Source organism: Aythya ferina (genome assembly GCF_964211825.1).
Source record: "Aythya ferina genome assembly, chromosome: 25".
In the NCBI taxonomy this organism is placed as follows: domain Eukaryota; kingdom Metazoa; phylum Chordata; class Aves; order Anseriformes; family Anatidae; genus Aythya; species Aythya ferina.
In genome coordinates, this window is record NC_140323.1 from 4,981,062 (window position 1) to 5,003,945 (window position 22,884).

Genomic DNA, 22,884 nt, shown 5'->3' on the forward strand with positions numbered 1-22,884 from the left:
GAACTTGCTGGGAAGCAGCACTCGCTTTTGATCACGGTGGCAGAAGAAGCAGAGGCACACAGCGACGGCTGCTCTGCGGGGCCCCAGGGGTGCCCACGCTGGGGCTGGGGACAGGGCCGGAGGTGGTGGCAGCCCCCAAAACGTGGGGAGGAGGAGAGCAGCAGCAGCCCTTGGTGATGAGTGCCCCCAGGGAGCAGGGAGCAAGGGTGTGCCACCGCAATGGCACAGCAGGGACACAGCTCTAATGCCAACCTGCTGGCCCCAGGCAGCCTGCTTTGTGTCCCCAGGGAAAAGGGGACACGTGGGCACATCCCCATAGCCCTCAGCGTGGCGTGAGAACGAGGAAACTCCTGGCAGGGCTGGGGGCTGCTGCAGCTTCATGCCCGCAAGCTGGCTCCAGCCCCCCTCAGCTCCTAGCACAGGGCATCGCCCCCTGCTCCATCCAAAAACTCCCCGATTCTGCCTCCGATTTTATTTCTCTAGGGTCTCTGTGTTTCGTGGCGGGGGGCAGGAGCAGTGATGGAGAGCGGGTGCCCCCCAGCCGCCTCCCCCCCGCTGCAGCTAGGCCTTGGGCGACGCCGCGGGCTGCAGCCGCTGCAGCTCCAGGACGCGGAGGAGGAGGAGGAAGGCGACGCTGAGGAGAAGCAGCCAGAACAGAACCCAGTAGTGCTGCGGGAGGAAGAGCCACGGCCGCCACAGCTCCGCCGGGGACCCCTTGGACCTGGGGAGAAGGTGACAGGGGACGCTCGTCACCCTAAAGCGGCCCCAGCAGGGATGAGGGGCCCTTTTGCAAACCCCAAACGAAACGAGGCTGGGGAGGGTGCAGGTGACCTGCAACGCACGGGGAAACTGAGGCAGGGGCGAGATGAGGCAGCCACAAACCATCCCTGCCCTCCGTCCCCAAACCCCCCAGCTCCATCCCTACATGCCCAACCGCTTTGGGACCACAGAGCCCCCCCAAAGGCTGCAGGGAGGACGTGGGGTGCGCTCACATCAGCCCAAGCTGCTCCGGCTCCTCGCCTCCTGCGCTCGTGTCCTTGCCATCTGCCCCAGCCGCCGGCTCCCCGCTCACGGTGCTGCCCCGGCCCAGTGGCTCCAGCTCGCTCCTGGGGAGGGAGAAGGCAGGAGGCTGTGCTGTCCCCCGTGGGACGGTGGCAGACGGGGCCACAGTCCCCTCACCACGCAGTGTGGGTACCTCTGGGTGCTGGCCGGGCGCTGGGGCCCCTCCGGCTCGCTGGCAGGGGACGCTCGGCCATCCGTGCTGGCACCTGGCTGGGCACAAAAAGGGGGGATTTTGAGCAGCCCCCCGATGGCACCGAGCCTGGTGGTGGGGCTCAGCCCCCTCCTGTCCCCGCTGTGCTGTGCGGGTCCTTACCAAGAGCTGCTTGGGGATGACGGCGATGCTGACTCTGCGGCGGGCAGACGCCTGCGGGGAAGCGAGGGGCTGCGGTCAGCATCACGCCCCCTCCCCGCGCCCCCCAGCCCCTTCTCCCACCTCCCCACCACGGGCAAGGGGGCACCGAGGAGGAAGAGGAGGAGGAGGAGGAGGAGGAAGGACCCTGCCAGCCTCCCGCCAGCCCTGCTGCTACGGGGGGAAGCCGGTGAGGAGAGGGAAGGGCAAAGCCAAGAGCATCGTGCCTGTCCTTGCTGCTTCGAGCCGTGCCACCGGGGCTGCCTGACCCCTCCCCGAGCGCTCCCCTACCTCTTGAGCTGGAGGGGAACCAGTGCCGAATTCGAGCTGGTGCTAGAGAACGGCCTCCTGCCAGCCAAGCCCTGCAATGCAGAGGGACCTGCCTGAGACACCCCGGACACCATCTCCCCCGTGGCCGCCCCTAATTTTTGCCCCCATCCGCGGTGTTTCTAGCAGACCTCGCCCGCAGCAAGCGGCTGGGAAGGGTGGTGCTGCCCGGGGGGGTGGCGGGTGCGCGGGGACAGCCGGGTGAGGGACGGTGGCAGGGCACGGGGACAATGGCTGGGGGCTGGCGGAGGGGCTGCTTCGCCCGGTTACCTGCTGGAAGGATCGCATCAGGGGGTGAGGCCTCAGCCGTGGCTCCGCGTCATCTGGGAGCAAGGGAAAGAAGTCTTAGATTGCCTCCAAAATACAAAAATAAAAATAAAAATGGGGGCTGATGTGCAGGAAAATGCAAACGTCCCCCCAGCTGAAGGCGAGCAGGGCCCCGTGCCCCATGCCTGGCACGAGTCCCAGGGGTGCCCTCGCTGGGGAGACCTCGCTCGGAGTGTGCGTGGGGTTTGCAGGGCCGGGGGCTGGGGACAGAGCGTCCTTTGTGTGCCCCCCCTGCCTGCATTCCCCACTGAGCCGCGGGCTGACGGCTCTGCGGCCACCAGCAGCTGCTCCCACCCCGTGGCTGCCGTTACGGGGCCCCTCGTGCTTGTCATCAGGTCGGGTGGCTGCGGCCCCAGCTGTCACCCGCCCCCGTCCCCAGACCACGCACCCGAGGGGCTCAGGACCAAACCCTGCAGCCCACCTCACCCTGGGTCTCGGCCAGCTGCCGGTTGCGGGAGTTTTGCTGGATCAGGCGCTTCATCTCCTCCAGCTCGGCGTGCTCCCGCAGGTGGTGCCGCTTCAGGTTCTCCACGTGCTGGACCATCACCTCCGCCGCTCGGCTCATCCGCGCCTCCTGCAGCCGGGCGGCACGAGCCATCAGGTCCCAGCTCCTCTGTCCCTACAGCCCCCCGGGGTCCCCACCACCCCCGGGGGCCGACAGCAGTGCAAACAGATCCCTTACACGCTCCCAAGGGCGGGCAGATCCCTTGCACCCCAGCGTTCACAAGCAAGATTCCCACACCAGCAGCAGGAGGAGCACGGACAGACCCCAGCAAGCCCAGCGGTGCGTCCCCAGCGCCCTCCACCCCACCCTGGGTGATCACTGACCTGATGAACTGCCCCCAGCTTCTCCGCAGCGCTCGTTGCCCGCTCCACGGCGGCCGCCAGCACGGCCAGGCTGTGCTGCAGCTGCTCCAGCGTCTCCTTGCAGCCCGCGTCTGAGCAGGATGCGCCCAGCCTCTGCGGGGGGACAGGGGGAGGATAGGAGCTGCTGGAGACGAGGTTTCCAGTCCTCCAAACCCCTCCGGAGCTGGAGGTCCCCAGCAGATGCCAGCCTGCCCCGGTGCTGCCTACCTCCAGGGCAGCCCGGCACTGCCCCAGCTCCTCCTGGATGTTTTCCTCCGCCGCATCCCGTGCTCGCTTCTCCACCTGCACCCGTTGCCGCAGGGTGAAGACGTCGCAGCGAAAAGCCAGGGCAAGGTGGGCAAAGGCTGCCTGGGGGGCAGGAGGGCACACAGGTGGGACATGGGACAACGGGAAGGCCACGGACCATTGTCCCCATGGCACAGCCAGCCCCCTTTAGCATGTCACCAAACAGGGCTGGTGCTGAGGGCAATTAGCACTTGCTTTTCCCCAGCACTCATTAAGCTGCTGCACGCAGGGGGCAGCCCCCAGGAGATGCCACGGGCCTGAGACACAGCCCCAGGCAGCTGATAATGCGTGGGAATCCCAAACCCTGCTGGCAGGAGCGTGCCAGGCAGATGCCAGCCCTCGCAGCCAACATGCCGGACGGCAGAGCCTGCCTCAAGCCCTGGCACTCGCAGGACAATTAGTTTTATTAACGTGGCTTCTGCTGCCTCCCTGGCTGAGGGCGAGCTGCAGAGCGCTTTGCAGGACTGCGGGCGCGCAGAGGTCGGGCTCGTCTCGCCACGGAAATGCGGCTGCCTCCGAGTGCCAACAGCGTCACCACGAAAGGGACTCGTGCAGCAACTGCCAAGGGACTGCGGTGCCAGGGCCAGGCACACGGCGTCCGTCCCCTGTCCCTTGTCCCCTGTCCCCTTTCCCCAGCCCACCCCCGGCCCCCAGCAGCCCTCACCTCCACGTCCTGCTCCGTCAAAGCCACGCTGCAAAAAAGAGAAGTGCTCTCAGGGGTGGTGGCACCAGGGGGCTGCACGCCGAAAACACGCTTGGGCTGCTCCCTCGGGTGCTGGCCACCTCCAGAAGTGGGACCCCCGCCTGCAGAGCGGCTCTCGTGCCATGGGAAGCCCCATAACCGGAGCACGCCATGCCCCGGGACCCCCCCCCCCGTCCTGCAGCCCCCCAGCAGCGATGCCGGTGCTCGCCCCTTTTACCTCTGCAGGCCCAGTCTCTCCAGCACCGGGAGCTCACCGGGGAAGCTCAGCAGCGGCTCCTCCAGGGTTTCTGCATCTGCGGGGAGGCAGTGACACCGCTGGAGAGACCGCTCGTGGAGGCTTTTGGGGTGCTTTTCCTCCTCCCTCTGCCCTCCTGTCCCAGCGTGAGAACGTCCCGATCCTTCCCCCAGCACCAGCAGGGTTTCACATCCCCCAAACCAGTCCCCGGGTCTCCACCACAGGAGCCAAACCCCACAGGATCCCAACACCCCAAACACTTCAAGCCCCACCATGAGGGGACCCAGCCCGGGACCCGGACAGGGACTCACCTTCCTCGGTGCCGTCACTGTCCCCGGTGCGCACGGCCAGCTCCTGCCTGTCCTTGCCCGGCTCCTGCGGAGGGGGACAAGGGTGCTGTCGGAGCAACCCCCTCCTGGTGCTGGACGGCATCCCAAAAAGAGCATCACCGCGTGGCTCCGGGGGCCCGAACCCGGCACCCTCCCGTCCCTCTCACCTCGCTGACGCGCTCCGTGCTCTGCTCGCTCCCGGCCACGACCCCGTCCGGGTGCCCCTGGGGACTGCTCATCCTCCCTGGGGACAGAGAGGGCGGTGGCAGCGGGGTGGCAGAGCCCCCAAAAAAACAAAAACTCCAGGAGTTTCCCAGCAGACACAGGCTGGCAGGTGTCCCCCCAAACACCTCCACATTTTTAAGGATGTCCCCAACACTCAGGAGCAGCTTCAGGGGACCCCTTCATGCTCCCCAAGCTGGAGGGGGCATTGAGATGCAGGGAGAGGGGCCCCCTTCCCAAACCCACGCGATGCTGCTCAGGAGGGTGCACGAAACAACCCCTCTCCCCCCATCCCCACTGCCCTTACCTTCATCCGGAGACGCGGGGAGCCCGGCCGGCTCTGCCTGCTGCTCCCTGCGGAGAGGAGCCCGAGTAAATCCCAAAGAAACTCCACTAAACCCCAAAAAAACTCCAGAGGGAGAGCCGGCATCCCACCCCCACGCTGCCCCAGACCTGGCTCCTTCCCGAGCATCCTCCCCAGCCCGCTCCGTCCCCGCTGGCCCCGGCACGGGCTCAGCCTCCCCCTGTCCCTCTGCTCCCGCAGCCGCTGCAGAGGAGCCGCCGAAGCCGCTCGCAGCCAGCTCTGAGTCACCGGCCCGCGGCCGCGCTCCTCCTCAGCACATTTATTGCGCCCCGGCTGCCAAGCTGGCCTCTTCGCAAGCACAGCGGCACACGCAGCTGCTGGCAGGGCCCCCAGGAGTCATCTCGTGTCAGCGCCGTGGGGACAGAGGGCTTCAGCACGAGCGCACGCTCCCCAAAATCCTGTCCTGGGTGCAAGGAGGTGAGGCAGCTCTGTAGCATCCCTGCTCGGTGGGGCCGGGGACGCTGGAGCACCCACACGTGGAAATTAAGGGGCTGCTGTGCAAAGAGCTCGTGCCAGAGCCCAGCATGCAGCTAGAAAAAGGGTTTGCACCCCCAAAATTTGCTCCAGGCTCCGGACAGGGCTCAGTGGAGCTATTCCCTGCAAGTCAGTCCCCAGGATTAGCAAGAAAAAGATAATAATAATAATTTCTGCTGCGCCCAAACGGCGCCCGGTGCCACCAGCCGGCTCTGCCAGCCCCATGGTGGCCCCGCTGGCACCCGCCAGCCCCCGGTGCCCCTACCTGCGAGCCGGGGGGCTCTGCCGGCAGCCCCTCCTGTGCCGCTGCCGCGCCGCACGCCCCTGGGCACGTCCCTGCGCCTCTTCCCCCGCGCCCGGCGAGGTCCCCGCGAGCGGCTTCATTTGCACAGTGCGGAGGCTCCAGGACCAGCACACCTATCACGAGAGACACATATTAGCTGCGCGCAGATGGGAGAACGCCTCTAAATGTTATATTTTTAAAGCGTTTTCGCACCCAGCAGGAGCTCCGAGCTCCTCTGCTGCTTCAGCGTGGAGGCATCTGTGGGGAAAGGGGTGGAGGGGCCCCAGCGGGACGCGGGGGGGATGCTGCTGGGACGCGCACGGGCACCGGGAGAGGAGAGTGAGGGATTTATGGCGAGCCACCTCTCAATACAACACTGAGGGCAAATTTTCCCCTTGCTACCCCCATTTTCCTGCCCCTCATGGTCTCTAGCATCAAGGACACGATCCTCAGCCCTACATGGGGTATATTTGCACCCCCTGCCAGCCTGAGCACCCTGTGCAGAGCAGGGGCATCCCGCTGTGCCCCAGGCTGGGGGCGCTCCGAGCAACCCCGCCTGTCAGGCTCCTGGATAGATAAATAGAAGGGATTCCCAATTCCTTCTGTAAGCAAGCCCAGATGCCTCATTTAAGTTGTTTTGCAATGTTTAAAAAACAGAGAGAGAGACGGCAGAGAGCCCGGGGAGTCGCTGCCAGCCCATGATGATCGCCGTGCAGAAGGGGCTCTCCTGCAGGACGCATGTCCTGGGGAGCTGTGCCTGCAGGAACGCAGCTACTGGGCAGAAGGAAATTATTTTATTTTATTTTGCCAGGACAAAATGCAGCAGAGATTTAAGTGGGCAAAGAGCAGGGACCGACTGAGCACCCCCCAAACCTGTGCAAAGCGTCAGCCTCAATTCCCCCGCACCAAGTGGGACAATTCTGCTTCTCCCAGAGCCTGCCCAGCCTTGATCTCGGCGTAAAAGCAAGCGATGCTCCAAAACGTCAAATCCCTAACGCCTGTCGGCTGGGAATTATCCCCGACACCTCTGCCCAGGGGTCCGGGGAGCCCCCAGGAATCCCCCATCTCATCCCATCAGCGAGCATCAGGTTTTTCCCCAGGGATGGCCCCCGCTGCGGAGCGTTTGCTCGGTGACAGCCGCCGCAGCCCCCGCGGTTTGCCCGCTCGCAGCTCCTCATCTCTCTCTGTTTTACGGCTGCAAATCCAGAGGCAGGCGGCTCACTCGCACACAACGGGGCACAAACATAACCCCCCAGGCAGCCAGACCCAGCTCTCTCTCGGCTCGGGGACTTCAGTTACCTGCCCAAATCCGTCCCGAGCAGCCCACGGCTCGCACCCAGCCCTCGGTGCAGTCGGGTCCCCGGGAGGGGGCCGAGGGGGGCGGCTCGGCCGGCGGGTCCGGGGCCCCAGGCGGTGCAAGCCGGCGGCGGCAGAGCCTCCTCGGAGGGGAGAGCGACTGCATCTGGAGCAGAAGGAGCTGCCAGGGAACGGCTCGAAGCGAGAAGGCCTTTAAAGGACATGCCCGAGAGCGGCCGGGAGCTCTCCGCTTGGGGCCGGGGCAGGCTGAGCGCCTCGCAGGTGGCCGCGCATCCCCTGCTCGGGGCACGGGGCCCCATCCTGCGGCCTCTAGCAGGGGGGAGAGCTGCTCTCCGTGGCTGGGGAGCGGAGCTGGGGCTCAGCATCAGCCCCCACAGCAGGCTCAGGGTCCCCGTGGAGATGGGGGCAGCCCTACACCTTCATAGGGGGGCACAGCATGGAGCTAAACCAGGATGGGTGGCGAAGAGCCCCCGTAGTGATGTGTTCGAAGTCCCGTTCCTCCTGCCCCCACTGGCAGCCCCGTTTCCCCCAGCCATCAGCCCCACTGCCCCTTTCCCTGCCCGACCCCTCTGCTCAAATCCATTGCATCCCCTAAAGCCGCTTTCTTCCCCTAATGAGCTTACTCGATGCTCACAGGGGGCAGCCTGCAGGCAGGCATCGCCATCAGCCCTCCCCCTGCCCCTGCTGCAGGTCTTTGGGGTCTGCAAATCCCCCAAAGCCTCAGAGGGCAGCCAGCAAACGGGGCAGAGCTGGCCTGGCCTCGTACCCAGCTGCTGAGGGCACAGGATGCGGCCCTGGGGCCAGGGAGGGCTCGGAGAGAATATTTGAGGCTTTGAAGCAGGAGCTGTGTGGTGCCACGGTGGGACGAAGCTTTTGAAATGGCCACCAGCAGCTCTGCCCCACCAGGCTGGGGTCTGCAAATGCCCCTGGAGCTTCAAGGAGGTGTTTTTTGTGTTTTTTTTTTTTTTTTTTTTTTTTTCTCCATCCTGGGGCAAAGAAACCCTGCTTGGCCCTGACCCGACAGCAGAGCTGCTGGGAAGCTGTGAACCAGCTTAGGGGAGGGACAGCCCCAGCTGCCCCCTGCCTTCCCTGCAACACACCTACCTAGCGACACAAGCAGTGGTGTGCATGATTAGCACCAATTAATGCCAATTAGCACCTTGTAAGCTCACACTGCCAGCCCCAGGAAGACCCAGGAGCTGAGCAGGGGCAGCGTGGGTGAGGGAAATAGCCACAGCCGTGCCCCAAGGCAGACTGGCACTGCCACCTGCTGCCTCATACACCCTTCAAAGGCCTCCCCTAGGATTCCCCCTTTTCCCCATCTCTCTGTGCTGCTTGCTGCCCATCTCCAAGAGTCTCAGGGTGCGAGGGCTGGTCACTGAGGCTGGTCAATCCCACTTCCTAGGGGATTTTCTGAGACCCACCGTGAGCAGAGGTTGCTGCTCTGAGCTGCGGGAGGATGCTTGGGGCTCGCAGTGACAGGGCCGGACCCATCCCACCGGTGGTACCACCAGAGGCAGCCAAGCCAGGTGCCAACAGGGGTGATAAACCAGAGCAGCAGAGCTTTTCCCCTCACCTCTAAATTTGGGAAGGCAGAAGAAGTCTCCAGGCACGGTCAGGCTTGCACAGGCACTGCTGATCCCATTGCTAACCCCTCCAGGCACCTCAGTGCTTTGGAAAGGGGAGCCCCGAGCAGAAGGGAAGACCCAGGCACCTGCCTGCTGCATGCAATACCATTCCCCTCCTTGCTGGGCTCCTTGCTGTCAGCATCACACGAGGGGCTGCTTGGGCACGTGGGTCTAACCTGCACGGGTTGGTGCTGATGCTTTTTCTTGTCTCTCCTCGACACTGCCTGCAGCCAGGACACACACAGTGGGGCACGGGAGTAAAAGGGGGCAGAGGGTGGAAGCTCAGGGGATAGAGGATGAACACCCTGTATATACCAGTGCCTTCCCATCGACACAGCCTCATTAACCAGCCCTCATTAACCAGTGCAGCCTGCTGACCCCATCCCTGCAGGCACCCTCCTTCCCCCCCAGGAGCAGCAGCCTGGCCCTGGGCTGGCAGCACGCCGCCCTCCACAGCCTCTGCCCGAGCCTCCTCGCGGGTCCACGGTTGCAGAAAGCAGCTCTGACGGACACACAGCCCTAAAAACACCACCACGTCAGTTCCCCGCACCAGAAAAGAGCTTTTCTGCCTAAAAGCTCCTCTGTTGCCCACCCACCCCCATGCCAGGGGGTCCAAAGAGAAACACCACCCCTTTATGCAGGCCGTTGTATTCACAGAGCCTCTACCAGCATTTTCTAGAAGCACCCAGGGACTTTTATTTATTCTTATTTTTCAACCTGGGAGCACCTATATCACAGTTAAGCTCTAGGGCCTTAAACAAGCGCAAGCAGCCCCACGCACAGACCTGCTGAAGGATGACGCAGAGCAAGACCCTTGCTGAGACATCTCCAGCCCCGAGAGCTGAGCGGCTGCTGGGGGCTCGGGGTTCAGCCCTTGTGCCTCCTCCAGAGGGGTCCCGCAGGAGCTCACGGCCCCGGCATCTCCACGGGGCTCCTCCCGAAGCTGCGCTCAGACGGTTGGGACGGCGGTCATCTGGATTATCCACTTCTCGGCTCGGGAAGAAAGCCGCTCAGACAGGCACTGGCTGCTGCTGCTGCGGCAAAGATGATTTATTAGGTCGGTGCGGGGGGCCCAGTCCTGCAAGAAGCACAAGGCGAAACCCCAGCCCTCGGCCAAACGCATCTTTGTGAGGCCCTGATCTCCCCAGCTGACAGGGAGCTGGCAGCCACCAGGCGTCCCGAGGGAGAGCACGACTCTCTTATTATGATTAAAAGCTCGCTGGCAAAACAGAGGAGAAAGAATGGTTTTGCTTCTTCTGGTTGAATTTGAAATTTCAGGCTGATAAAAGGCTGCTGAGCCTTTCCCAACGCGGCTCGCTCTGAGCATCCCAGCCACCACCTCTCAGCTCAAACCTGCACCAGCCTCGGCATACTGGGGATTACACCCGTGTGATTCACAGCTTGTCACCAAAACGTGGTCACAGGATGGCTTCCCCAGCCCCAGCATTACTGCAGGAGGGGACACACAAACACCACGGCTTGGACGAGTCTGCAGCGGAGCAGAGCAATCGCGCACACAATCGCATCGAGTTAATTTCCCTGAAAAAAAAACTATTAGGCCAAAAAGGGAAATCCCCTCCCTGCGATGAAGGGGATAAATCTCTACAAAAGAGGAAGCAGATAGGGAACCACTGTCAAATATCCCAAATAAATCAGCTGAAAATTATACACTGCCATGTACAGGCAGCCTAGGAAACCTCTAAACAACACTTCAGACCTTTCACTTCACCGATACTGCCAGTAAATCAAGACAAACACAAGCCCGGCCCTGGCTCTCCCTCTGTTCCTGGATAAGGTTCTGCTGAACTATAAAACCTGATGGATGTTTTATGACACTTCCACCTCTTTGCGCTGTTTGAGCTGGTTTTAGAGCTCCTGGGAGGGTCAAGAGGAGTCAAAAGTAAAGTTTTCCATGGGGGAGCTACAATCCACCACATAAACGAGCAGCTTTCCCCCAGCACTTCTAGCATCTCCAGGGTTCACCTCCAACTTCTCATGGCTTATCTTGCACGTACACCCCAGAGGAATCCATTGTACTCGATAAGCTGCAGCCAGCAGCACAAACACAGCTAGCAAGGCTCTTTGCACAGGCCAGCATAAAGCTGCTCAGCAGAACAGGAACTCCCCCTTACCGTTTGCAAAACTGATCTCTGACTACTGTTTCTCAAAAAAAAAAAAAAAAAAAAAAAAAAAAAAAAGCACGTAGGCTGGCCCAGTAGCTCCAGATGAGTTGGAGATGCAAGCTGTGCGTGGCACATAGCAGCCAAGAACAGCCTGTTCAAATGAGACAGCCACCTAAAGAAAGCAGCGAGCAGCTACAAAAACAAACATCCTGCAGCACGGAGATGCACACCACAGCCAGACGACTTTAAACCATTTACAGCTCTGGTCAGAGAGGTCCCAGGGTTTCCCTCTGGTTTTATCGATACACAGCACACATCCTGCCAGCTCTTCTCCAGCAAGGACACGGGGAAGCTGACTGCCAGGTGAGTTCTGGAGACGAATTTGTCCTCTGTCATCATCATGCGACCAACAGCCCCAGCCAGACAGGGCACCTAGGGACAAGGACACCGAGGTCACTTACATTGGTAGACATTTTACAGGGAAATTGTGAAGACTGCAGCCTGCTACCTAATAAAGCCAGAACAGCAGGCTCAGACCGTGATGATCAGGGCACAATTTCTATTTATGTCACATTATGGGCAGCCCTACAATAGCTTCAATACACTCAGCCACTAACACACTGGTATGCAAATACATCAACAATTTGGCTCTCTTGAGGTTTCTTTCCTCCAGCTAGCGTAGACTTTGAAGCTTCATCAGTCCACTGTCACCTAAAATAGCTTGAGAGATTCTTACTATAAAGAAATCTGTGCTCTCAGCATTAAGAGCATCACTTAATGCTTCAGAGTTTCATTTCTCTGGCTGGGTCTAAACATTAATGAGCAAACTTGAAGCAGCAACATGTCACACCTACGTGCTTTAATCCCTCTTCTCCCTTTGTAGATGTAAATGTTTATGAATTTTTAAACAGTTCCTGAAGTATGCAATGCTTCAAAACCAAAATACACCATCACAAACCCCAGTGCTGACCGCCTTCAGAGTGCATCCACCCTCTCACAGCCACATCTGTTCAGTCCTCTGGCCAACAGGTGTCCAGATGAGGTTTCCAGGGGTGCTTTCAAGGATACAGAACTGAAATCTGGACAGAGTCAGGCTATAGAGACACATTTTATTAGTGTATTATTAAATACCTTAGCCAAAGAAAGGCCAATTATTGCCACTTTGCAGAACAGAAATGTGATACAAAGGAAGACTTCTCCTGTATGCCATGCAGGAGGAAAAAAAAAAAAAAAAAAAGTAAGATTTCCAGAAGAAAAATCAATTTTTACCAGTTTTCCCTTTAAACTCCATTCTGCTGCATTAAGTTATGGGTTCTCCCTTTCCTAACAATCGACATCCATCACAAATTCCTCCTACACAAATCACTAGCTAAGGTGTTCCAGTTTCTGGTAGTTATTTCCCTTCACAGGACAGCAACTGGGCAAAGCTCTTTAGCACCAGATATGCCGAATATGGAAAGAAATGAAGATCCAAAACTGAAAGAAATGAGATTTGTAAATCCCAGCAGACCAGAAAAACAACCCAGCAGAGCAACGCTGCAGTGCTCAGGAATCAGCTGAGCTGTCAAGAGAAAAGCTGACATGCACAAAACTTACCACTTGTGCCTTGGCTCATCTGAGTCGATGTAAAATCATGATGGTCAATTAAGCCTAATCCAGAGCTGTCATCTTCAAACAGTCTCAAATCAATTTCTGTCTTGATTTAGCAGTGTACTCAGGGCATTAAGAACTGAGGCTCTGTGAACTCCACCAAGCAGTACTGCTTGCTTGTTACTTTGGAATATAACAGTGCTAGAGAAACACTTGAAAAGCAAAGGCTTTGAACAAGATGACCCTTTGCTCCTCACTACAGATAACAAGTTTGTTTTCCTTACAGATAAAAAAAATAAAATAAAAACAAAGCTCTCCACCCTGTTTCCTGTGTGCAGAAAGGAGCTGAAGGCAATGCCTGCCCCTAGAAGAGGGCAGCAGCACAGCCTGAAGGAGCAGCCAAATGGTGCTGGCATTGCCTCAACACCCAGATATGGTGCCAGGGGCTGGGCCACCACATCTCACCTTCATCTGTTATCAGACAGCAGGTTTGACCTCCTCAACCTGGGCTACCAGCTTAGCTAAGAGCTGGAGCCAGGAATGAGCAATGTGCTCTGAGGTGAACTGCTGCTGGGAAGGCACAGTGCTGCTCAGCTGTGAGAAACACCACATTGCACTCTGTTTGAACAGGACACACATTCAGGTTGATTTAAACTACTAATGGCACCTGGTAAGACACAGATGTTCAGTCAAGCTTTCAGAGATACTGGCACAGGGTAGAAAATACCACAACATCCAGCATAGTCATCAAGCCAAAGGGGACCTGAAAGCAGAGAGGGCTTCTGCCATTAGCAGGCTAATCTTTTTTCTTCCCTACGTGCATCTATGCAAACCTCATCCTGCAGCAGAGAGTGTCCTGAACATTAAGGGAAGCAGACATTTAATGCAAACCACACGTCAGTTACAGGACTCTGATTACCAAAGTCCCACTAGGTTAGGGCAGTTTGAAGGCAGAGCAGACTGCTCAGTGCAAATGAAATCAAGGGACTAAGGGTACCGTGACAGATACTGAATGTTGCCCCTTTCCTCACCACCTTCACTAGATGCAGCAAGAGATTCCTAAGTTTGTCTGTACTTTAGTTCAGGGGGTTTATACATCCACACGTGTAATGGCTGAGAGAACATGCCTGGCTGGAGGGCTGAGCAGCCGTTGGTGAAACTCACAGGTTCTATACTACAAAAACACCCTCCCCCCCCCCAAAAAAAAGTATATATAACCACACCCTGCCTTAGTGGGCAATGCAGGGACCTACTTGATGGAAAACCCTTTTGTGTAAGAGAATATAGGAAAGTGGAAATATACTCAAGAACACACTCAAAGTGGAAAGTGCCGCCAGCCTCAGCCCTGGGCTCACTTCAGCACCACCCCACCCACACCCAGGAGTGAAGTACCTGCATGACATTAGTTTATTGTGAAAATCAGAACGGATTTTATTTTCAGGTGAAAAAAGACATTCTAGAGGTTACAACCCATTTCCCCCAGCAGCCTTTATGCAATAACCCTCTCCCAGCCCACTGCCCTGTCCGACACCCCTCACGCCCCCAGGGCTCCGGCAGCAGCTCAGTTGGGGGCGATTCGGGGCTTTGCAGTGCCGTCCCCGCGGGTGGCGGAGAGCTGAGAGCCGCCAGCCGCCCTCGGCCGCCCCGCGGCGCAGCGCTGCCACAGCCGGACCAGCGGCTCCTCCTCCGCTGCCATCTTGGACGGGGCAGGCCGGGAGGGGCGCACGGCGCCATCTTGGGAGAGGCGGGGGAGGAGGAGGCGCCATCTTGGGAGAGGCAGGGTCAGAGGGAGCCGCCATCTTGAGCGCGGCGCCCACTGCGGGTAGCTGGGGCTGCAGATCACCTGAAACACGTTCGCAGAACCCTCCAACACACACATTCCCTCTTTCCACGACCTTAGTCAAGGTGCCCAAAGACAGAACAGACATAGAGAGGTTGGAAATTTCACATTTAACTTAGAAAACCATCATCTTCACACCCCAGGGTAGACATATATCACCCATATCGCAGCACAGGGACTGCTCTGGGATAATGCCACAACAGCCCCAGCCCCATTCACAGCAGGGCAGCTGAAAGCACAGCACCACACAAAGCCCCGGGCAGAGGCACACCTGCAGCCTCCCCCTGCTTTTTGAGCCAGTCGTTGGGTTCCTGTCTTGCTGGTGAGCAACATAAAGGCATCCTCCATCCAAGGAAACCTGCAGCAGCTCCGTCAGTGCTCACCTGGGAGGAGGAAAGGAGAGAAATCAAAAGATTCCCTAGGGAAAGGGAAACAGGGAAACCCGCTGAGCCCAGGCAGGGACACACTCCTCACCTAGCAGGCGCTCCTAGCACAGCCTGCAGAGATTTCTTTAGGGCTGCATTGCTGCCTTCCAGAGCAGCTGCCAGGCGGCTCCGGTGGGCTGGTGTGACCTGGGGGGGAGAGCAGCAAGGAGCTCAGAGCCATATCACACCAGCAGAGCCCCGTGTCCTTCCCACTGCGAGGCAGAGATGCCCTGAAGAGACCCCAGGGCCAGGTCCTGGCTCAGCTGCAGCCCCCGCTGACAGCCCCTCAGCCTCCCACCTGCCCCCCAGAGCCAGGAAACACCAGACAGCAGCAGCACACCAGGCATTACTCACGTGGCTTTGGTACATGGTGAGCACTGCTGTCACCAGTTTGGCATAACTCAGCGACGTGGCGAAGGCTGGGGCCTGCCGGCACAGCGTCAGCACCAGGAGGTCAAAGAGCTCAGGGGGCAGCGCCTCCTGTGAGAGGGACAGGAGTGGGGAGGATTGCTGGCCATTGCTGCTGGAGCCAGCTGGGGATCTGCAGGGCACAGGGCCCTCACCTGCCTCCCCAGCACGGCCAGCACCACTGGCAGCAGCCGCTCCGACAGAGGAACCTCCAGGACCTGACTAAAAAGGACAGTGAGGAAGAGATGTGCCATGCTGCTTGCACGGCCCCGCTGGATCTGCAGGGCAGAGTTCAGCTCCTGATCTCTTACCTCAACACCAGTCTCACATAGTCAGGCTCCAGGCACTCCTCCACAAGCTCACACAGCAGCTTGGTCTGTTCAGCACCTGCAGGGGCAAAGCAGAGGCTGCCAAATCCACAAGGATGTGCTTGACCCTTCCTGTTACCCCTTCGACCCAGTCAGGACACCCAGAAATCAGCGGGCGTGTTGTGTGCCCCTTCTAGGGCTCAGATAATCCAGCTTTCTTCAACCATCCGTGGCAAAAGGTTTAATTGCCAGCAGTCCCCAGCAAAGGGGGACGCTGCCCTGGTGAAGGTTCATGCAGGATTCTCTTCCTGTGCCAGCAATGCCTCCCCTCAGGGAGGTTTTGGCCCAGCATTAGCAGTTGCCCAAAATCCCTGTGCCCATGGAGGGATGGCAGCTTTCCTCCAGGAGAGCTGATGCTGGAAACTGGCTTTGCCTCCCTGTGCATACAAACACCTGTAAACCCATCTTCCCACCCAAATTCTGAGAGCTCACCTGCCCAGATTACTCCAGCACTATTTCTGTGTCCTAACACACATTTTAGGTGATAAATGCCCTCCGAGAGGCAGCACCCTGCAGTTCAGGCTTCCCTACCCACTGGGTACAGCCCTTCACAGACCACAGCCTCCCTCCAGCTGTCCCAAAACCACCCGTGCCTCCCATAAGGACATCCCACAGGAGGGCTCGAGCCCAGCACACCTTCCCCTGGCTCCCGCAGCACTGGAGCCACCAGGACCTGACAGAAGGGCTGGGAGTACTTGGAGCAGAAGGAGGTGAGGGCAGCCATGAGGTGACGGGAGGGCGGCTGTGTGAGGGACAGGACCTGTGGAGAGAAAAGATGGGAGGTGGGGACTGCAGGTAAGGAAACGGGGTAGAAAATAGGGCAGAGACAATCTTGGAGACCTCTGCCCAGGCACTTACTCGCTTGAGGAAGAGCTGCTCAGCCAGGACGGCTGCGCTGGCGTAGCTGAGGTCGGGTGTGAGAGCCAGCAGCCAGCTGCAGAACCGCACCAGGAGCTGCTCTGGGCACGTGGAAAGCTGGAGGAAGGCGCACAACCCCTCGAGCTGGGGACAGCAGAGGGGACAAGGACGTTAGGGACAGCAGCAGGCCCTTTGCAGCTATGAGGACACCGATGCTCACCTGGCTAGCAGAGCAGTGGCTGAGGACACGCAGCTCGGGTGGGATGCTCAGCTCTGAGCGCTGCAAGGAAATGCAACCCCTGGGTAATGCACCAAACCAAACCCAAAATACAGCTCTAGGGCTTCCCTCTTCCCTCCCACCTCCCCACTTCAGCTAGCACTGACCCCACATGCTGCAGAGCTGGCAGCTGGGCTGTCTTTTTAATCAGTCATCTCTGAGAAACCCATCTCCTCTCCCATCCCTCCTGGAGGCCCTCAGATGAACCCATTTAGCCCGTCTGCAGCAAGGAGAAAGGCCAAAAGAACACTTACATTGGACTCTTGCAGCAGCAGCATTTTCAGCCTTGGTCCATGCATCTGGGGAAAACGCAGTAAAGAGAAAGAAATGAGACTGAACATTCACTGGCTGGAAAGGGGGAGGAAAACCCTCAGGTAGGGAGTTGCTGGCTCAGTTTGCTTCCTGATTTCTAGGAAAAGCACTTCGGGAGGGTAAGTTCAAAGGTAAGTAATGACACCTCTTATTTGCACAGCAATTTTCAACATCCTGCTGTTCTGAAGCTGGACAACAGAGCTATCTGGCGCCAAGCACCAGCCCTGCACAGCCACCTTTTAAAAGGGAAGGTGAAAATCACAACGCCCTTAGAAAAACCAGCACAGCCCCACAGCTGCAGCTTGCTGTCAGTCTGCAGAGAGCTTGGGCTCCTTGCCTCGAGCAGTACCCCCAAATGAGAATTCTTTGTCTCTAAGGTACCTGTGCCATGCACACAGCAGCAGCCCCTTAGGGAGGCAGCAGCCTGAAGGCTCCCAGGGGACTTTTCCTCTGCTGTGAGGCTCAGAGGTGTCCCCAGGAGACACAAGGATGCTCCCAGAACAGCATCCACCTCTCCACTAGGCAGGAGAGGTTTGGGGAGAGGAGTGCACAGATCTAGCATGGAGCTGGATTTCCCTCATACCGGGAAAATTCACCTAGGATGAGACCAAGAAACCCCCCAAAATTTGAAAGCCTCCCCAGCACCTGGATAAAGGCCTGGACCTCAGCTGCCACCTCTGTCTGAGAAATCCTGCCGGGCTCCCCAGCTGCATCCCGCTGGGAGCTTTCTGGAGCAGCCCCAGCCGTGCTCTGAGCAGATCTGTCCCCCGCAGTCTCCTCAGGCATCTCTTCCACCCCTGCTTCACCTTCTCCGTCCTGGCTTCCCGGCAGGTCAAACACCACCTCCTCCAGCAGCACCCTCTTCCCTCCTCTCCCCTCATCCAGCTCCAGGCTCTCCTCGGACGCTTTCTTGCGCTTCCCACCTGGGAGCACGGAGTCAGCCGCGTCCCCTGCGGCACCAAGCTGCTCGCTGGGGCACCACTTCAGTTTTCTTTGCCCCTCCGGTTTGCTCGGGGCGATTTTTTGGCACAGGCACCTGAGCTGCTGCCGGCAGGCTGCTGTCAGGGCAGGGGGTGGAGGGGAGAGCTCCTCACCCCGCAGCCCCCGCTGCAGCAGGGCCCCCAGTGCCTGCACCCAGGGGTCCAGGTTGGGGTCCCCCCTCGCAGCCCGCAGCAGCTGGAGGATGCAGCCTGCTGGCACCACCGCTGCCACCGCCTGCAGCAGGGAGAAGAGGTTTCTCTGGCACACGACAGGGAGCAGCAGCAGCCGTGGTTTGCTGGAAAAGGGGAGAAAATGAAGAAGGAGCGCATCAGAGCAAAGTCCTGCACGGCCCCAAGTCCTTACGTGCCCACCCCACCCATGGAGAGGGGTCTGAAGGGAACAGAAAACCCGAGGAAACGGCCAACCCCTCTACCAGCTTTTGCAGACAAGCTGGAAAAGCAGCAGCTCCCTGCTACAGCATGGGCATCACCCACAGCCCATTGCACCAGAGGGGAGAGGACACACAGAAATTGGGCACCCGATGTCCCAAACACCCTCCCACACCCCGGGTTTTGGGATCGCAGCTGACTCACACAGCCAGGGCCTCCTCCGGCCCCTCCAGCGTGGGCTCCTCCATGCACAGGGCGGCCGTGAAGCCTTGCCAGGGGAATGGTCCCTCCCGGGCCTGGACCCGCTGCAGGACGCGGAGGGCAGCCAGCGGCCCCGAGGGGCCCGAGGCCAGAGCGTGGAGCAGGAGGCGGCAGGGCTGGGCCAGAAGCTTCAGCCAGGGGAGCTCCATCACTGCTGGGGGGGCTCCGCAGAGCTACGGGAAAAACGGGGGGCACCGGACACCCAGAAGGGTGCCAGGAGGGTCCGTGCACCCCCAGCCCCGGAGCAAACCCATGGGTGCTCCCCCAGTGGTTGCGGGGCTTTGGGGGGCTCCCCACTGCTGGGGAGGGGGAAAATTTGGGGGGTCGTGGGTACAGCGAGCGCCCCAAAGAGCAGCCGGACCCCACACAAACCGCCCACAGCACCCACAGCTCCCCCCGGAGAGCCCAGAGCCCAGCAGGCACCCACTAGGGGGCAAAATAGGGGAATGGGGGCACCCGCAGCCCCCTCCCCGCCCCCCGGAGCCCACCCGCGCCCCTCTGGGGCCTTTCCCGCGGAAAAAGCGCGCGCTGTATGCAAATGAACCCCACGTGCGCGCCTTATGCAAATGAGCCCTTAAAGGGAAACCCTCCCCGCTCGCAGCCCCAAGCCCGGGGGTCCCCTCTGCGCCCTCCCCTCCTGGAAGCAGGGGGCGCAGGCAGCGTTGCACAGCACGTTTTTATTATTGCACGATTTGCAAAAGTTTGGCTAAAAGCAGTGTAAAAACAGTGCCCCCCCCACCCCCAACCTGTGCATTAAAAACCCCACTGCCCCCATCCCAGGGGAAAAGGGTACGGGGAGGGGGCTGCGTGCCCCAAAACCCCTGCGGCTCCATCACCGCCAGCCTCCTGGGGCTCCGGCCAGAGCACGTTCCCCATCCCACCCTGCCCCTACAGCACCCTCCATACCCACAGCCACCCCAAAATGAAGTCAGGAGCAGCCAAACCCATTAAAAGCAGCTGGCTGCCCTCCCAGCAGGCAGGTCCCTGGCACCAAGAGCACCCAAGGCTCACTGGGGGGGGGGTCCCAAAGGGTCCCGAGGTTTAGTCGGAGTCGCTGGAGTCCCCAAAGAGCATCTCGTAGGCAAAGGTCAAGTACCGGGAGTCCGCCTCCAGCAAGGCCCTGGTGAAGGCCCATCCTAGCAGGAAGGAGTCGTCCTCATCCGAGCTCCCCAAGGGAGAGGGGTTGAGCTCCTGCAGCACAGGACAGAGCGGGAGCCCCAGCCTGAGCCACGTCGGGCATCCACGTGGTGCCCCAGGACCCCCCAGGACACATCTCATGGGGCACCCCAGCCCCCCAGGACACATCTCCCCACTTACAGCTCTCGTCCTTGACCGCTGCGGACCGCGCCGCAGTGGCCGGCCGCCGGGCAGCTCGTGCAGGTAGATGCAGTCCGACCTGAACGGGCAGCGGCCGCGGTTCTGGATGAAGAACTTGCACCTGATTTTCCTGCAGGATTCAAAGCCCAGTTGTAAGCACGGCTCCCGGCACAGCACAGAGCCCAGCGTGCTGCGCACTCACCCCGTCCGCGCCTTGAAGCGCTCGATGAGCTGCTCCTTCTCGCCCGCATCCGAGACCCAGTACTTGTGGGGGATGTAGTAGCTGGAGGTGACCCGGCACTCCGGGCAAGCCCTGGGTGAAGGCAACGCGTGCTGGTGGGTCTCCAGAAGGGAAACAGCCCCCAGCAGGGCTCAGGACCCACACAGGATCCCACCACCACTGCTGCCTCACCCCGCAGCCACGTCCCGTCCCCATCCCAGCTCCCAGGAGCCGCACCACCAGACCCGAGGAAGGAATTGGGGGTGCAGAAGAGGGCACAGTGACCATCCCCATGCTGCCCTGAACATCTTCCCCGTGTGCTCACTTGATGACCTCGCTCTGGAAGTCCCGGCTGCGGCGCCAGGTGCGGATGCAGCCCAGGCAGAACGCGTGGCTGCAGTTCGGGAGGATCCCGAAGAGCCGCTCCTCCGGCAGCGCCTTCTCGCACACCCGCTCCATGCAGATGCCGCACACCACGGCCTCGCTGCGCGCCCTCAGCGCCGCGGCAGGGAGCGGGGCTGCCACAGCCCCCTGCTCCACGGGGACCTGCGAGCAGAGCAGCGCGGCGTTGCAGCCCCTGCTCCATCCCTGCCCCAGCTTGTGGGACCGACACGGGGTGATGGGGGCAGCCCAGCCACTGGAGACCCCCCCCCCCGAGCCCACCTCTGAGCGCTCAGCCCCCATCGCCGTCTCCACCGCTGCCTCTCTGGGGTTGGGGGAGTTTGGGTCTGGTCCCGGTCCTGGTGGGTGGGAGCCTGCAGGTAGGAGAGCTGTTAGGAAAACACATCCCAGCCCCTCAAAGGGCCAGGCCAGCTGCTTGCAGGGCACAGGCTCAGCAGTTCAGGTGCCCACCCTAAAAAAGCAGCCAGGAGGGATTTCCACAGCCCCAGCTGGGCCCTGCCCGGAGATAGAGGAAAGGGGATTTGGCTCAAGGGTCGGTGAGCTCAGGATGCCCTACCACGACCCCCAACACCCCCAGCCCTGCTGCTCCCTGGGGCAGCCAGCACCTACCTGCAGCACCCCGAGCTCTCCAGGGGATGAATTCCTCATGAACAGCTCGCCCCGAGGGGTTGCTCAGCGCTGGGACGTTCTCTTTATCATCCTCTTCCTCCTCAACCTCCACATTTGGGAGCCTGAAGTCCGCTTGCATCGCCCTGGGGACAGCGGGGACCGAGGTGCGCCAGGCACCGGGGGCCACGCTGGGCATGGGGTTGTGGCGGCTCCCGGCTGGCACCGGCTCCTCCTGGACGTGCTGGAAGCTGGAGGAGGCCGGGGATGGACAGAGGGACAGACGGACAGAGGGGTGTCCTGGTTTCAGTTAGAACAGAATTAATTTTCTTCCTGGTAGCTGGTGGAATGCTGTGTTTTGGCTTAGGATGAGAAGAGTGCTGATAACACCCTGATGTTTTAATTGTTGCAGAGCAGTGCTTATACCAAGCCAAGGACATCTCAGCCTTTTGCTCTGTCCTGCCAACAGGCAGGCTGGGGGTGCAGTAAGAGCTGGGAGGGGACAGACCCAGGACAGGTGACCCAAACTAGCCAAAGGGGTATTCCATAGCATCTGGGGTCATGCTAAACAATATATAGGGGTGGCTAGCTGGGGGGAGGGGGCCGGACTGCTCGGGGTTAGGCTGGGCATCGGTCAGCGGGTGGTGAGCAATTGCATTGTGCATCACTTGTTTGTACACATTATTATTGCTTTCCTATTATCACCACTGTATCATTATTATTATTGTTGTTGTTATTTTGTTATTATTATTTTCCTGTCTTATTAAACTGTCTTTATCTCAACTCACGGGCTCCACTTTCCATTTCTCTCCCCCGTCCCAGAGAGGGAGGGGGGAGGGTGAGCGAACGGCTGCGTGGTGTTTAGCTGCCGGCCGGGTTAAACCACAACAAGGGGTCAGCCCCACACGGCACCTCCTGGCCCCCCCGTCCCAGTGGCACCGGGTGCCCCTCACCTGCAGCGCTCGCCGTAGCCGCAGGCCCCGCTCTGGAAGTAGCGGCACCGCGGGGCCGATTTGGGGTCGTGGGAGAAGCGGCAGCTGCGGCCCCACCGGCAAAATCCGCGGGCAAAATTCCTGCAAATTGGGAAAAAAACTACGTGGCCAAGGGCTGGGGCCAGCCCCGGTTACCCCAAAAGCCAGGGGCTGGGCACAGCCCCCTCCAGGTGCTGGCTGTGCCTGGATGCGGCCAGGTTTTCCCATCCGGCTAATTATCTCCTGGCTAATTGCAAAGCAAACAGAGCCCAGGGGCTGGGCTGGGGCTGAGCAGCTGCTGCTCAAGCCCGGGGGCTCTCCTGGGGGGGGGGGGGGGGGGGGGATGAGGGCAGAGGGGGCTGGGGCAGGCCCCCAGGAGGAGCAGAAGGCAGCAGCAGCTCTTGGTGCGGGGCTGGCGGGGAGGGGGGAGCCTGGCCAGGACCCCCCAGCTCAAGGGGACCCCCCAGCGCTGCCCTCTCCAGCCCCACAACTTCTGGGGGAGATGGCAGGGGGATGCTCAGGGCTGTCACAAACCTCTCTCTGCCCCCCCTTGAGGGTCCCACAGCCCATCTCCCCCCAGAGCCCTTCCTGCAGCCCCCTCACCCAGCCCTACCTGCACAGGGGTCTCGGGGAGCCCCCCCGGGCCCTTAACGCCCCCGATGCTGAGCCTGCCTCCATCTCCTCTGGCTGCCTGTAGGGCTGGGACCCTCCCGGGGGTATTTATGGCTTTGGTGGGGTGGGCACACCCCTTCCCACCTGAGCAA

The 22,884-nt window shown here is 60.2% G+C and overlaps 3 protein-coding genes across 11 annotated transcripts; all 3 read right to left on the reverse strand.

Moving 5' to 3' along the window:
* Window positions 1-457: 457 nt before the first annotated feature.
* On the reverse strand, window positions 458-12,808 carry LOC311423661 (uncharacterized protein). 8 transcript variants are annotated; one of them, XM_084497961.1, is made up of 17 exons: window positions 12,492-12,807; window positions 11,154-11,327; window positions 9,558-9,803; window positions 5,810-5,961; window positions 5,014-5,060; window positions 4,652-4,728; window positions 4,467-4,530; window positions 4,138-4,213; window positions 3,882-3,909; window positions 3,140-3,280; window positions 2,894-3,025; window positions 2,492-2,639; window positions 2,009-2,061; window positions 1,376-1,426; window positions 1,196-1,272; window positions 993-1,106; window positions 458-721 (listed from the first exon to the last, which is right to left on the reverse strand). In XM_084497961.1, exons 4-17 carry the CDS (start codon window positions 5,926-5,928, stop codon window positions 562-564), a joined length of 1,287 nt encoding a protein of 428 aa, XP_084354087.1. In that variant the 5' UTR covers window positions 5,929-5,961; window positions 9,558-9,803; window positions 11,154-11,327; window positions 12,492-12,807; the 3' UTR covers window positions 458-561. The 8 variants fall into 8 exon arrangements, 7 of the variants coding, with proteins under 7 accessions (XP_084354087.1, XP_084354088.1, XP_084354086.1 ...); XM_084497962.1 differs by lacking the exon at window positions 11,154-11,327; XM_084497960.1 differs by lacking the exon at window positions 11,154-11,327 and having other exon boundaries at window positions 9,558-9,806.
* Window positions 12,809-13,891: 1,083 nt separating this feature from the next.
* On the reverse strand, window positions 13,892-19,137 carry FANCE (FA complementation group E). 2 transcript variants are annotated; one of them, XM_084497947.1, is made up of 11 exons: window positions 18,548-19,137; window positions 17,619-18,249; window positions 16,916-16,960; window positions 16,605-16,664; window positions 16,385-16,528; window positions 16,163-16,286; window positions 15,470-15,545; window positions 15,314-15,380; window positions 15,105-15,230; window positions 14,800-14,897; window positions 13,892-14,708 (listed from the first exon to the last, which is right to left on the reverse strand). In XM_084497947.1, exons 1-11 carry the CDS (start codon window positions 18,751-18,753, stop codon window positions 14,705-14,707), a joined length of 1,581 nt encoding a protein of 526 aa, XP_084354073.1. In that variant the 5' UTR covers window positions 18,754-19,137; the 3' UTR covers window positions 13,892-14,704. The 2 variants fall into 2 exon arrangements, 1 of the variants encoding a protein (XP_084354073.1); XR_014685770.1 differs by lacking the exon at window positions 15,314-15,380.
* Window positions 19,138-19,269: 132 nt separating this feature from the next.
* On the reverse strand, window positions 19,270-22,857 carry LOC311423663 (uncharacterized protein). Its single transcript, XM_084497969.1, has 8 exons — window positions 22,734-22,857; window positions 22,103-22,222; window positions 21,153-21,400; window positions 20,805-20,896; window positions 20,467-20,687; window positions 20,124-20,234; window positions 19,922-20,051; window positions 19,270-19,795 (listed from the first exon to the last, which is right to left on the reverse strand). Exons 1-8 carry the CDS (start codon window positions 22,796-22,798, stop codon window positions 19,646-19,648), a joined length of 1,137 nt encoding a protein of 378 aa, XP_084354095.1. The 5' UTR covers window positions 22,799-22,857; the 3' UTR covers window positions 19,270-19,645.
* Window positions 22,858-22,884: the final 27 nt, after the last annotated feature.

What these genes read in the sequence shown, in the direction of transcription:
- LOC311423663 (XM_084497969.1), bottom strand. Translation starts at nt 22,798, where the DNA reads ATGGAGGCAGGCTCAGCATCGGGGGCGTTAAGGGCCCGGGGGGGCTCC. An exon ending in TCCCCGAGACCCCTGTGCAG is followed by an intron (nt 22,223 to 22,733) that starts GTAGGGCTGGGT and finishes CCCAATTTGCAG; the next exon opens with GAATTTTGCCCGCGGATTTT. An exon ending in TGGGGGCTGAGCGCTCAGAG is followed by an intron (nt 20,688 to 20,804) that starts GTGGGCTCGGGG and finishes CTCTGCTCGCAG; the next exon opens with GTCCCCGTGGAGCAGGGGGC.
- LOC311423661 (XM_084497965.1), bottom strand. Translation starts at nt 5,928, where the DNA reads ATGAAGCCGCTCGCGGGGACCTCGCCGGGCGCGGGGGAAGAGGCGCAG. An exon ending in CAGTGACGGCACCGAGGAAG is followed by an intron (nt 4,214 to 4,466) that starts GTGAGTCCCTGT and finishes GCCTCCCCGCAG; the next exon opens with ATGCAGAAACCCTGGAGGAG. An exon ending in AGCTGGGGGCAGTTCATCAG is followed by an intron (nt 2,640 to 2,893) that starts GTCAGTGATCAC and finishes GCCCGGCTGCAG; the next exon opens with GAGGCGCGGATGAGCCGAGC.
- FANCE (XM_084497947.1), bottom strand. Translation starts at nt 18,753, where the DNA reads ATGGAGCTCCCCTGGCTGAAGCTTCTGGCCCAGCCCTGCCGCCTCCTG. An exon ending in CCGGAGGAGGCCCTGGCTGT is followed by an intron (nt 18,250 to 18,547) that starts GTGAGTCAGCTG and finishes CCCCTTTTCCAG; the next exon opens with CAAACCACGGCTGCTGCTGC. An exon ending in AGCAGCTCTTCCTCAAGCGA is followed by an intron (nt 16,287 to 16,384) that starts GTAAGTGCCTGG and finishes TTCTCTCCACAG; the next exon opens with GTCCTGTCCCTCACACAGCC.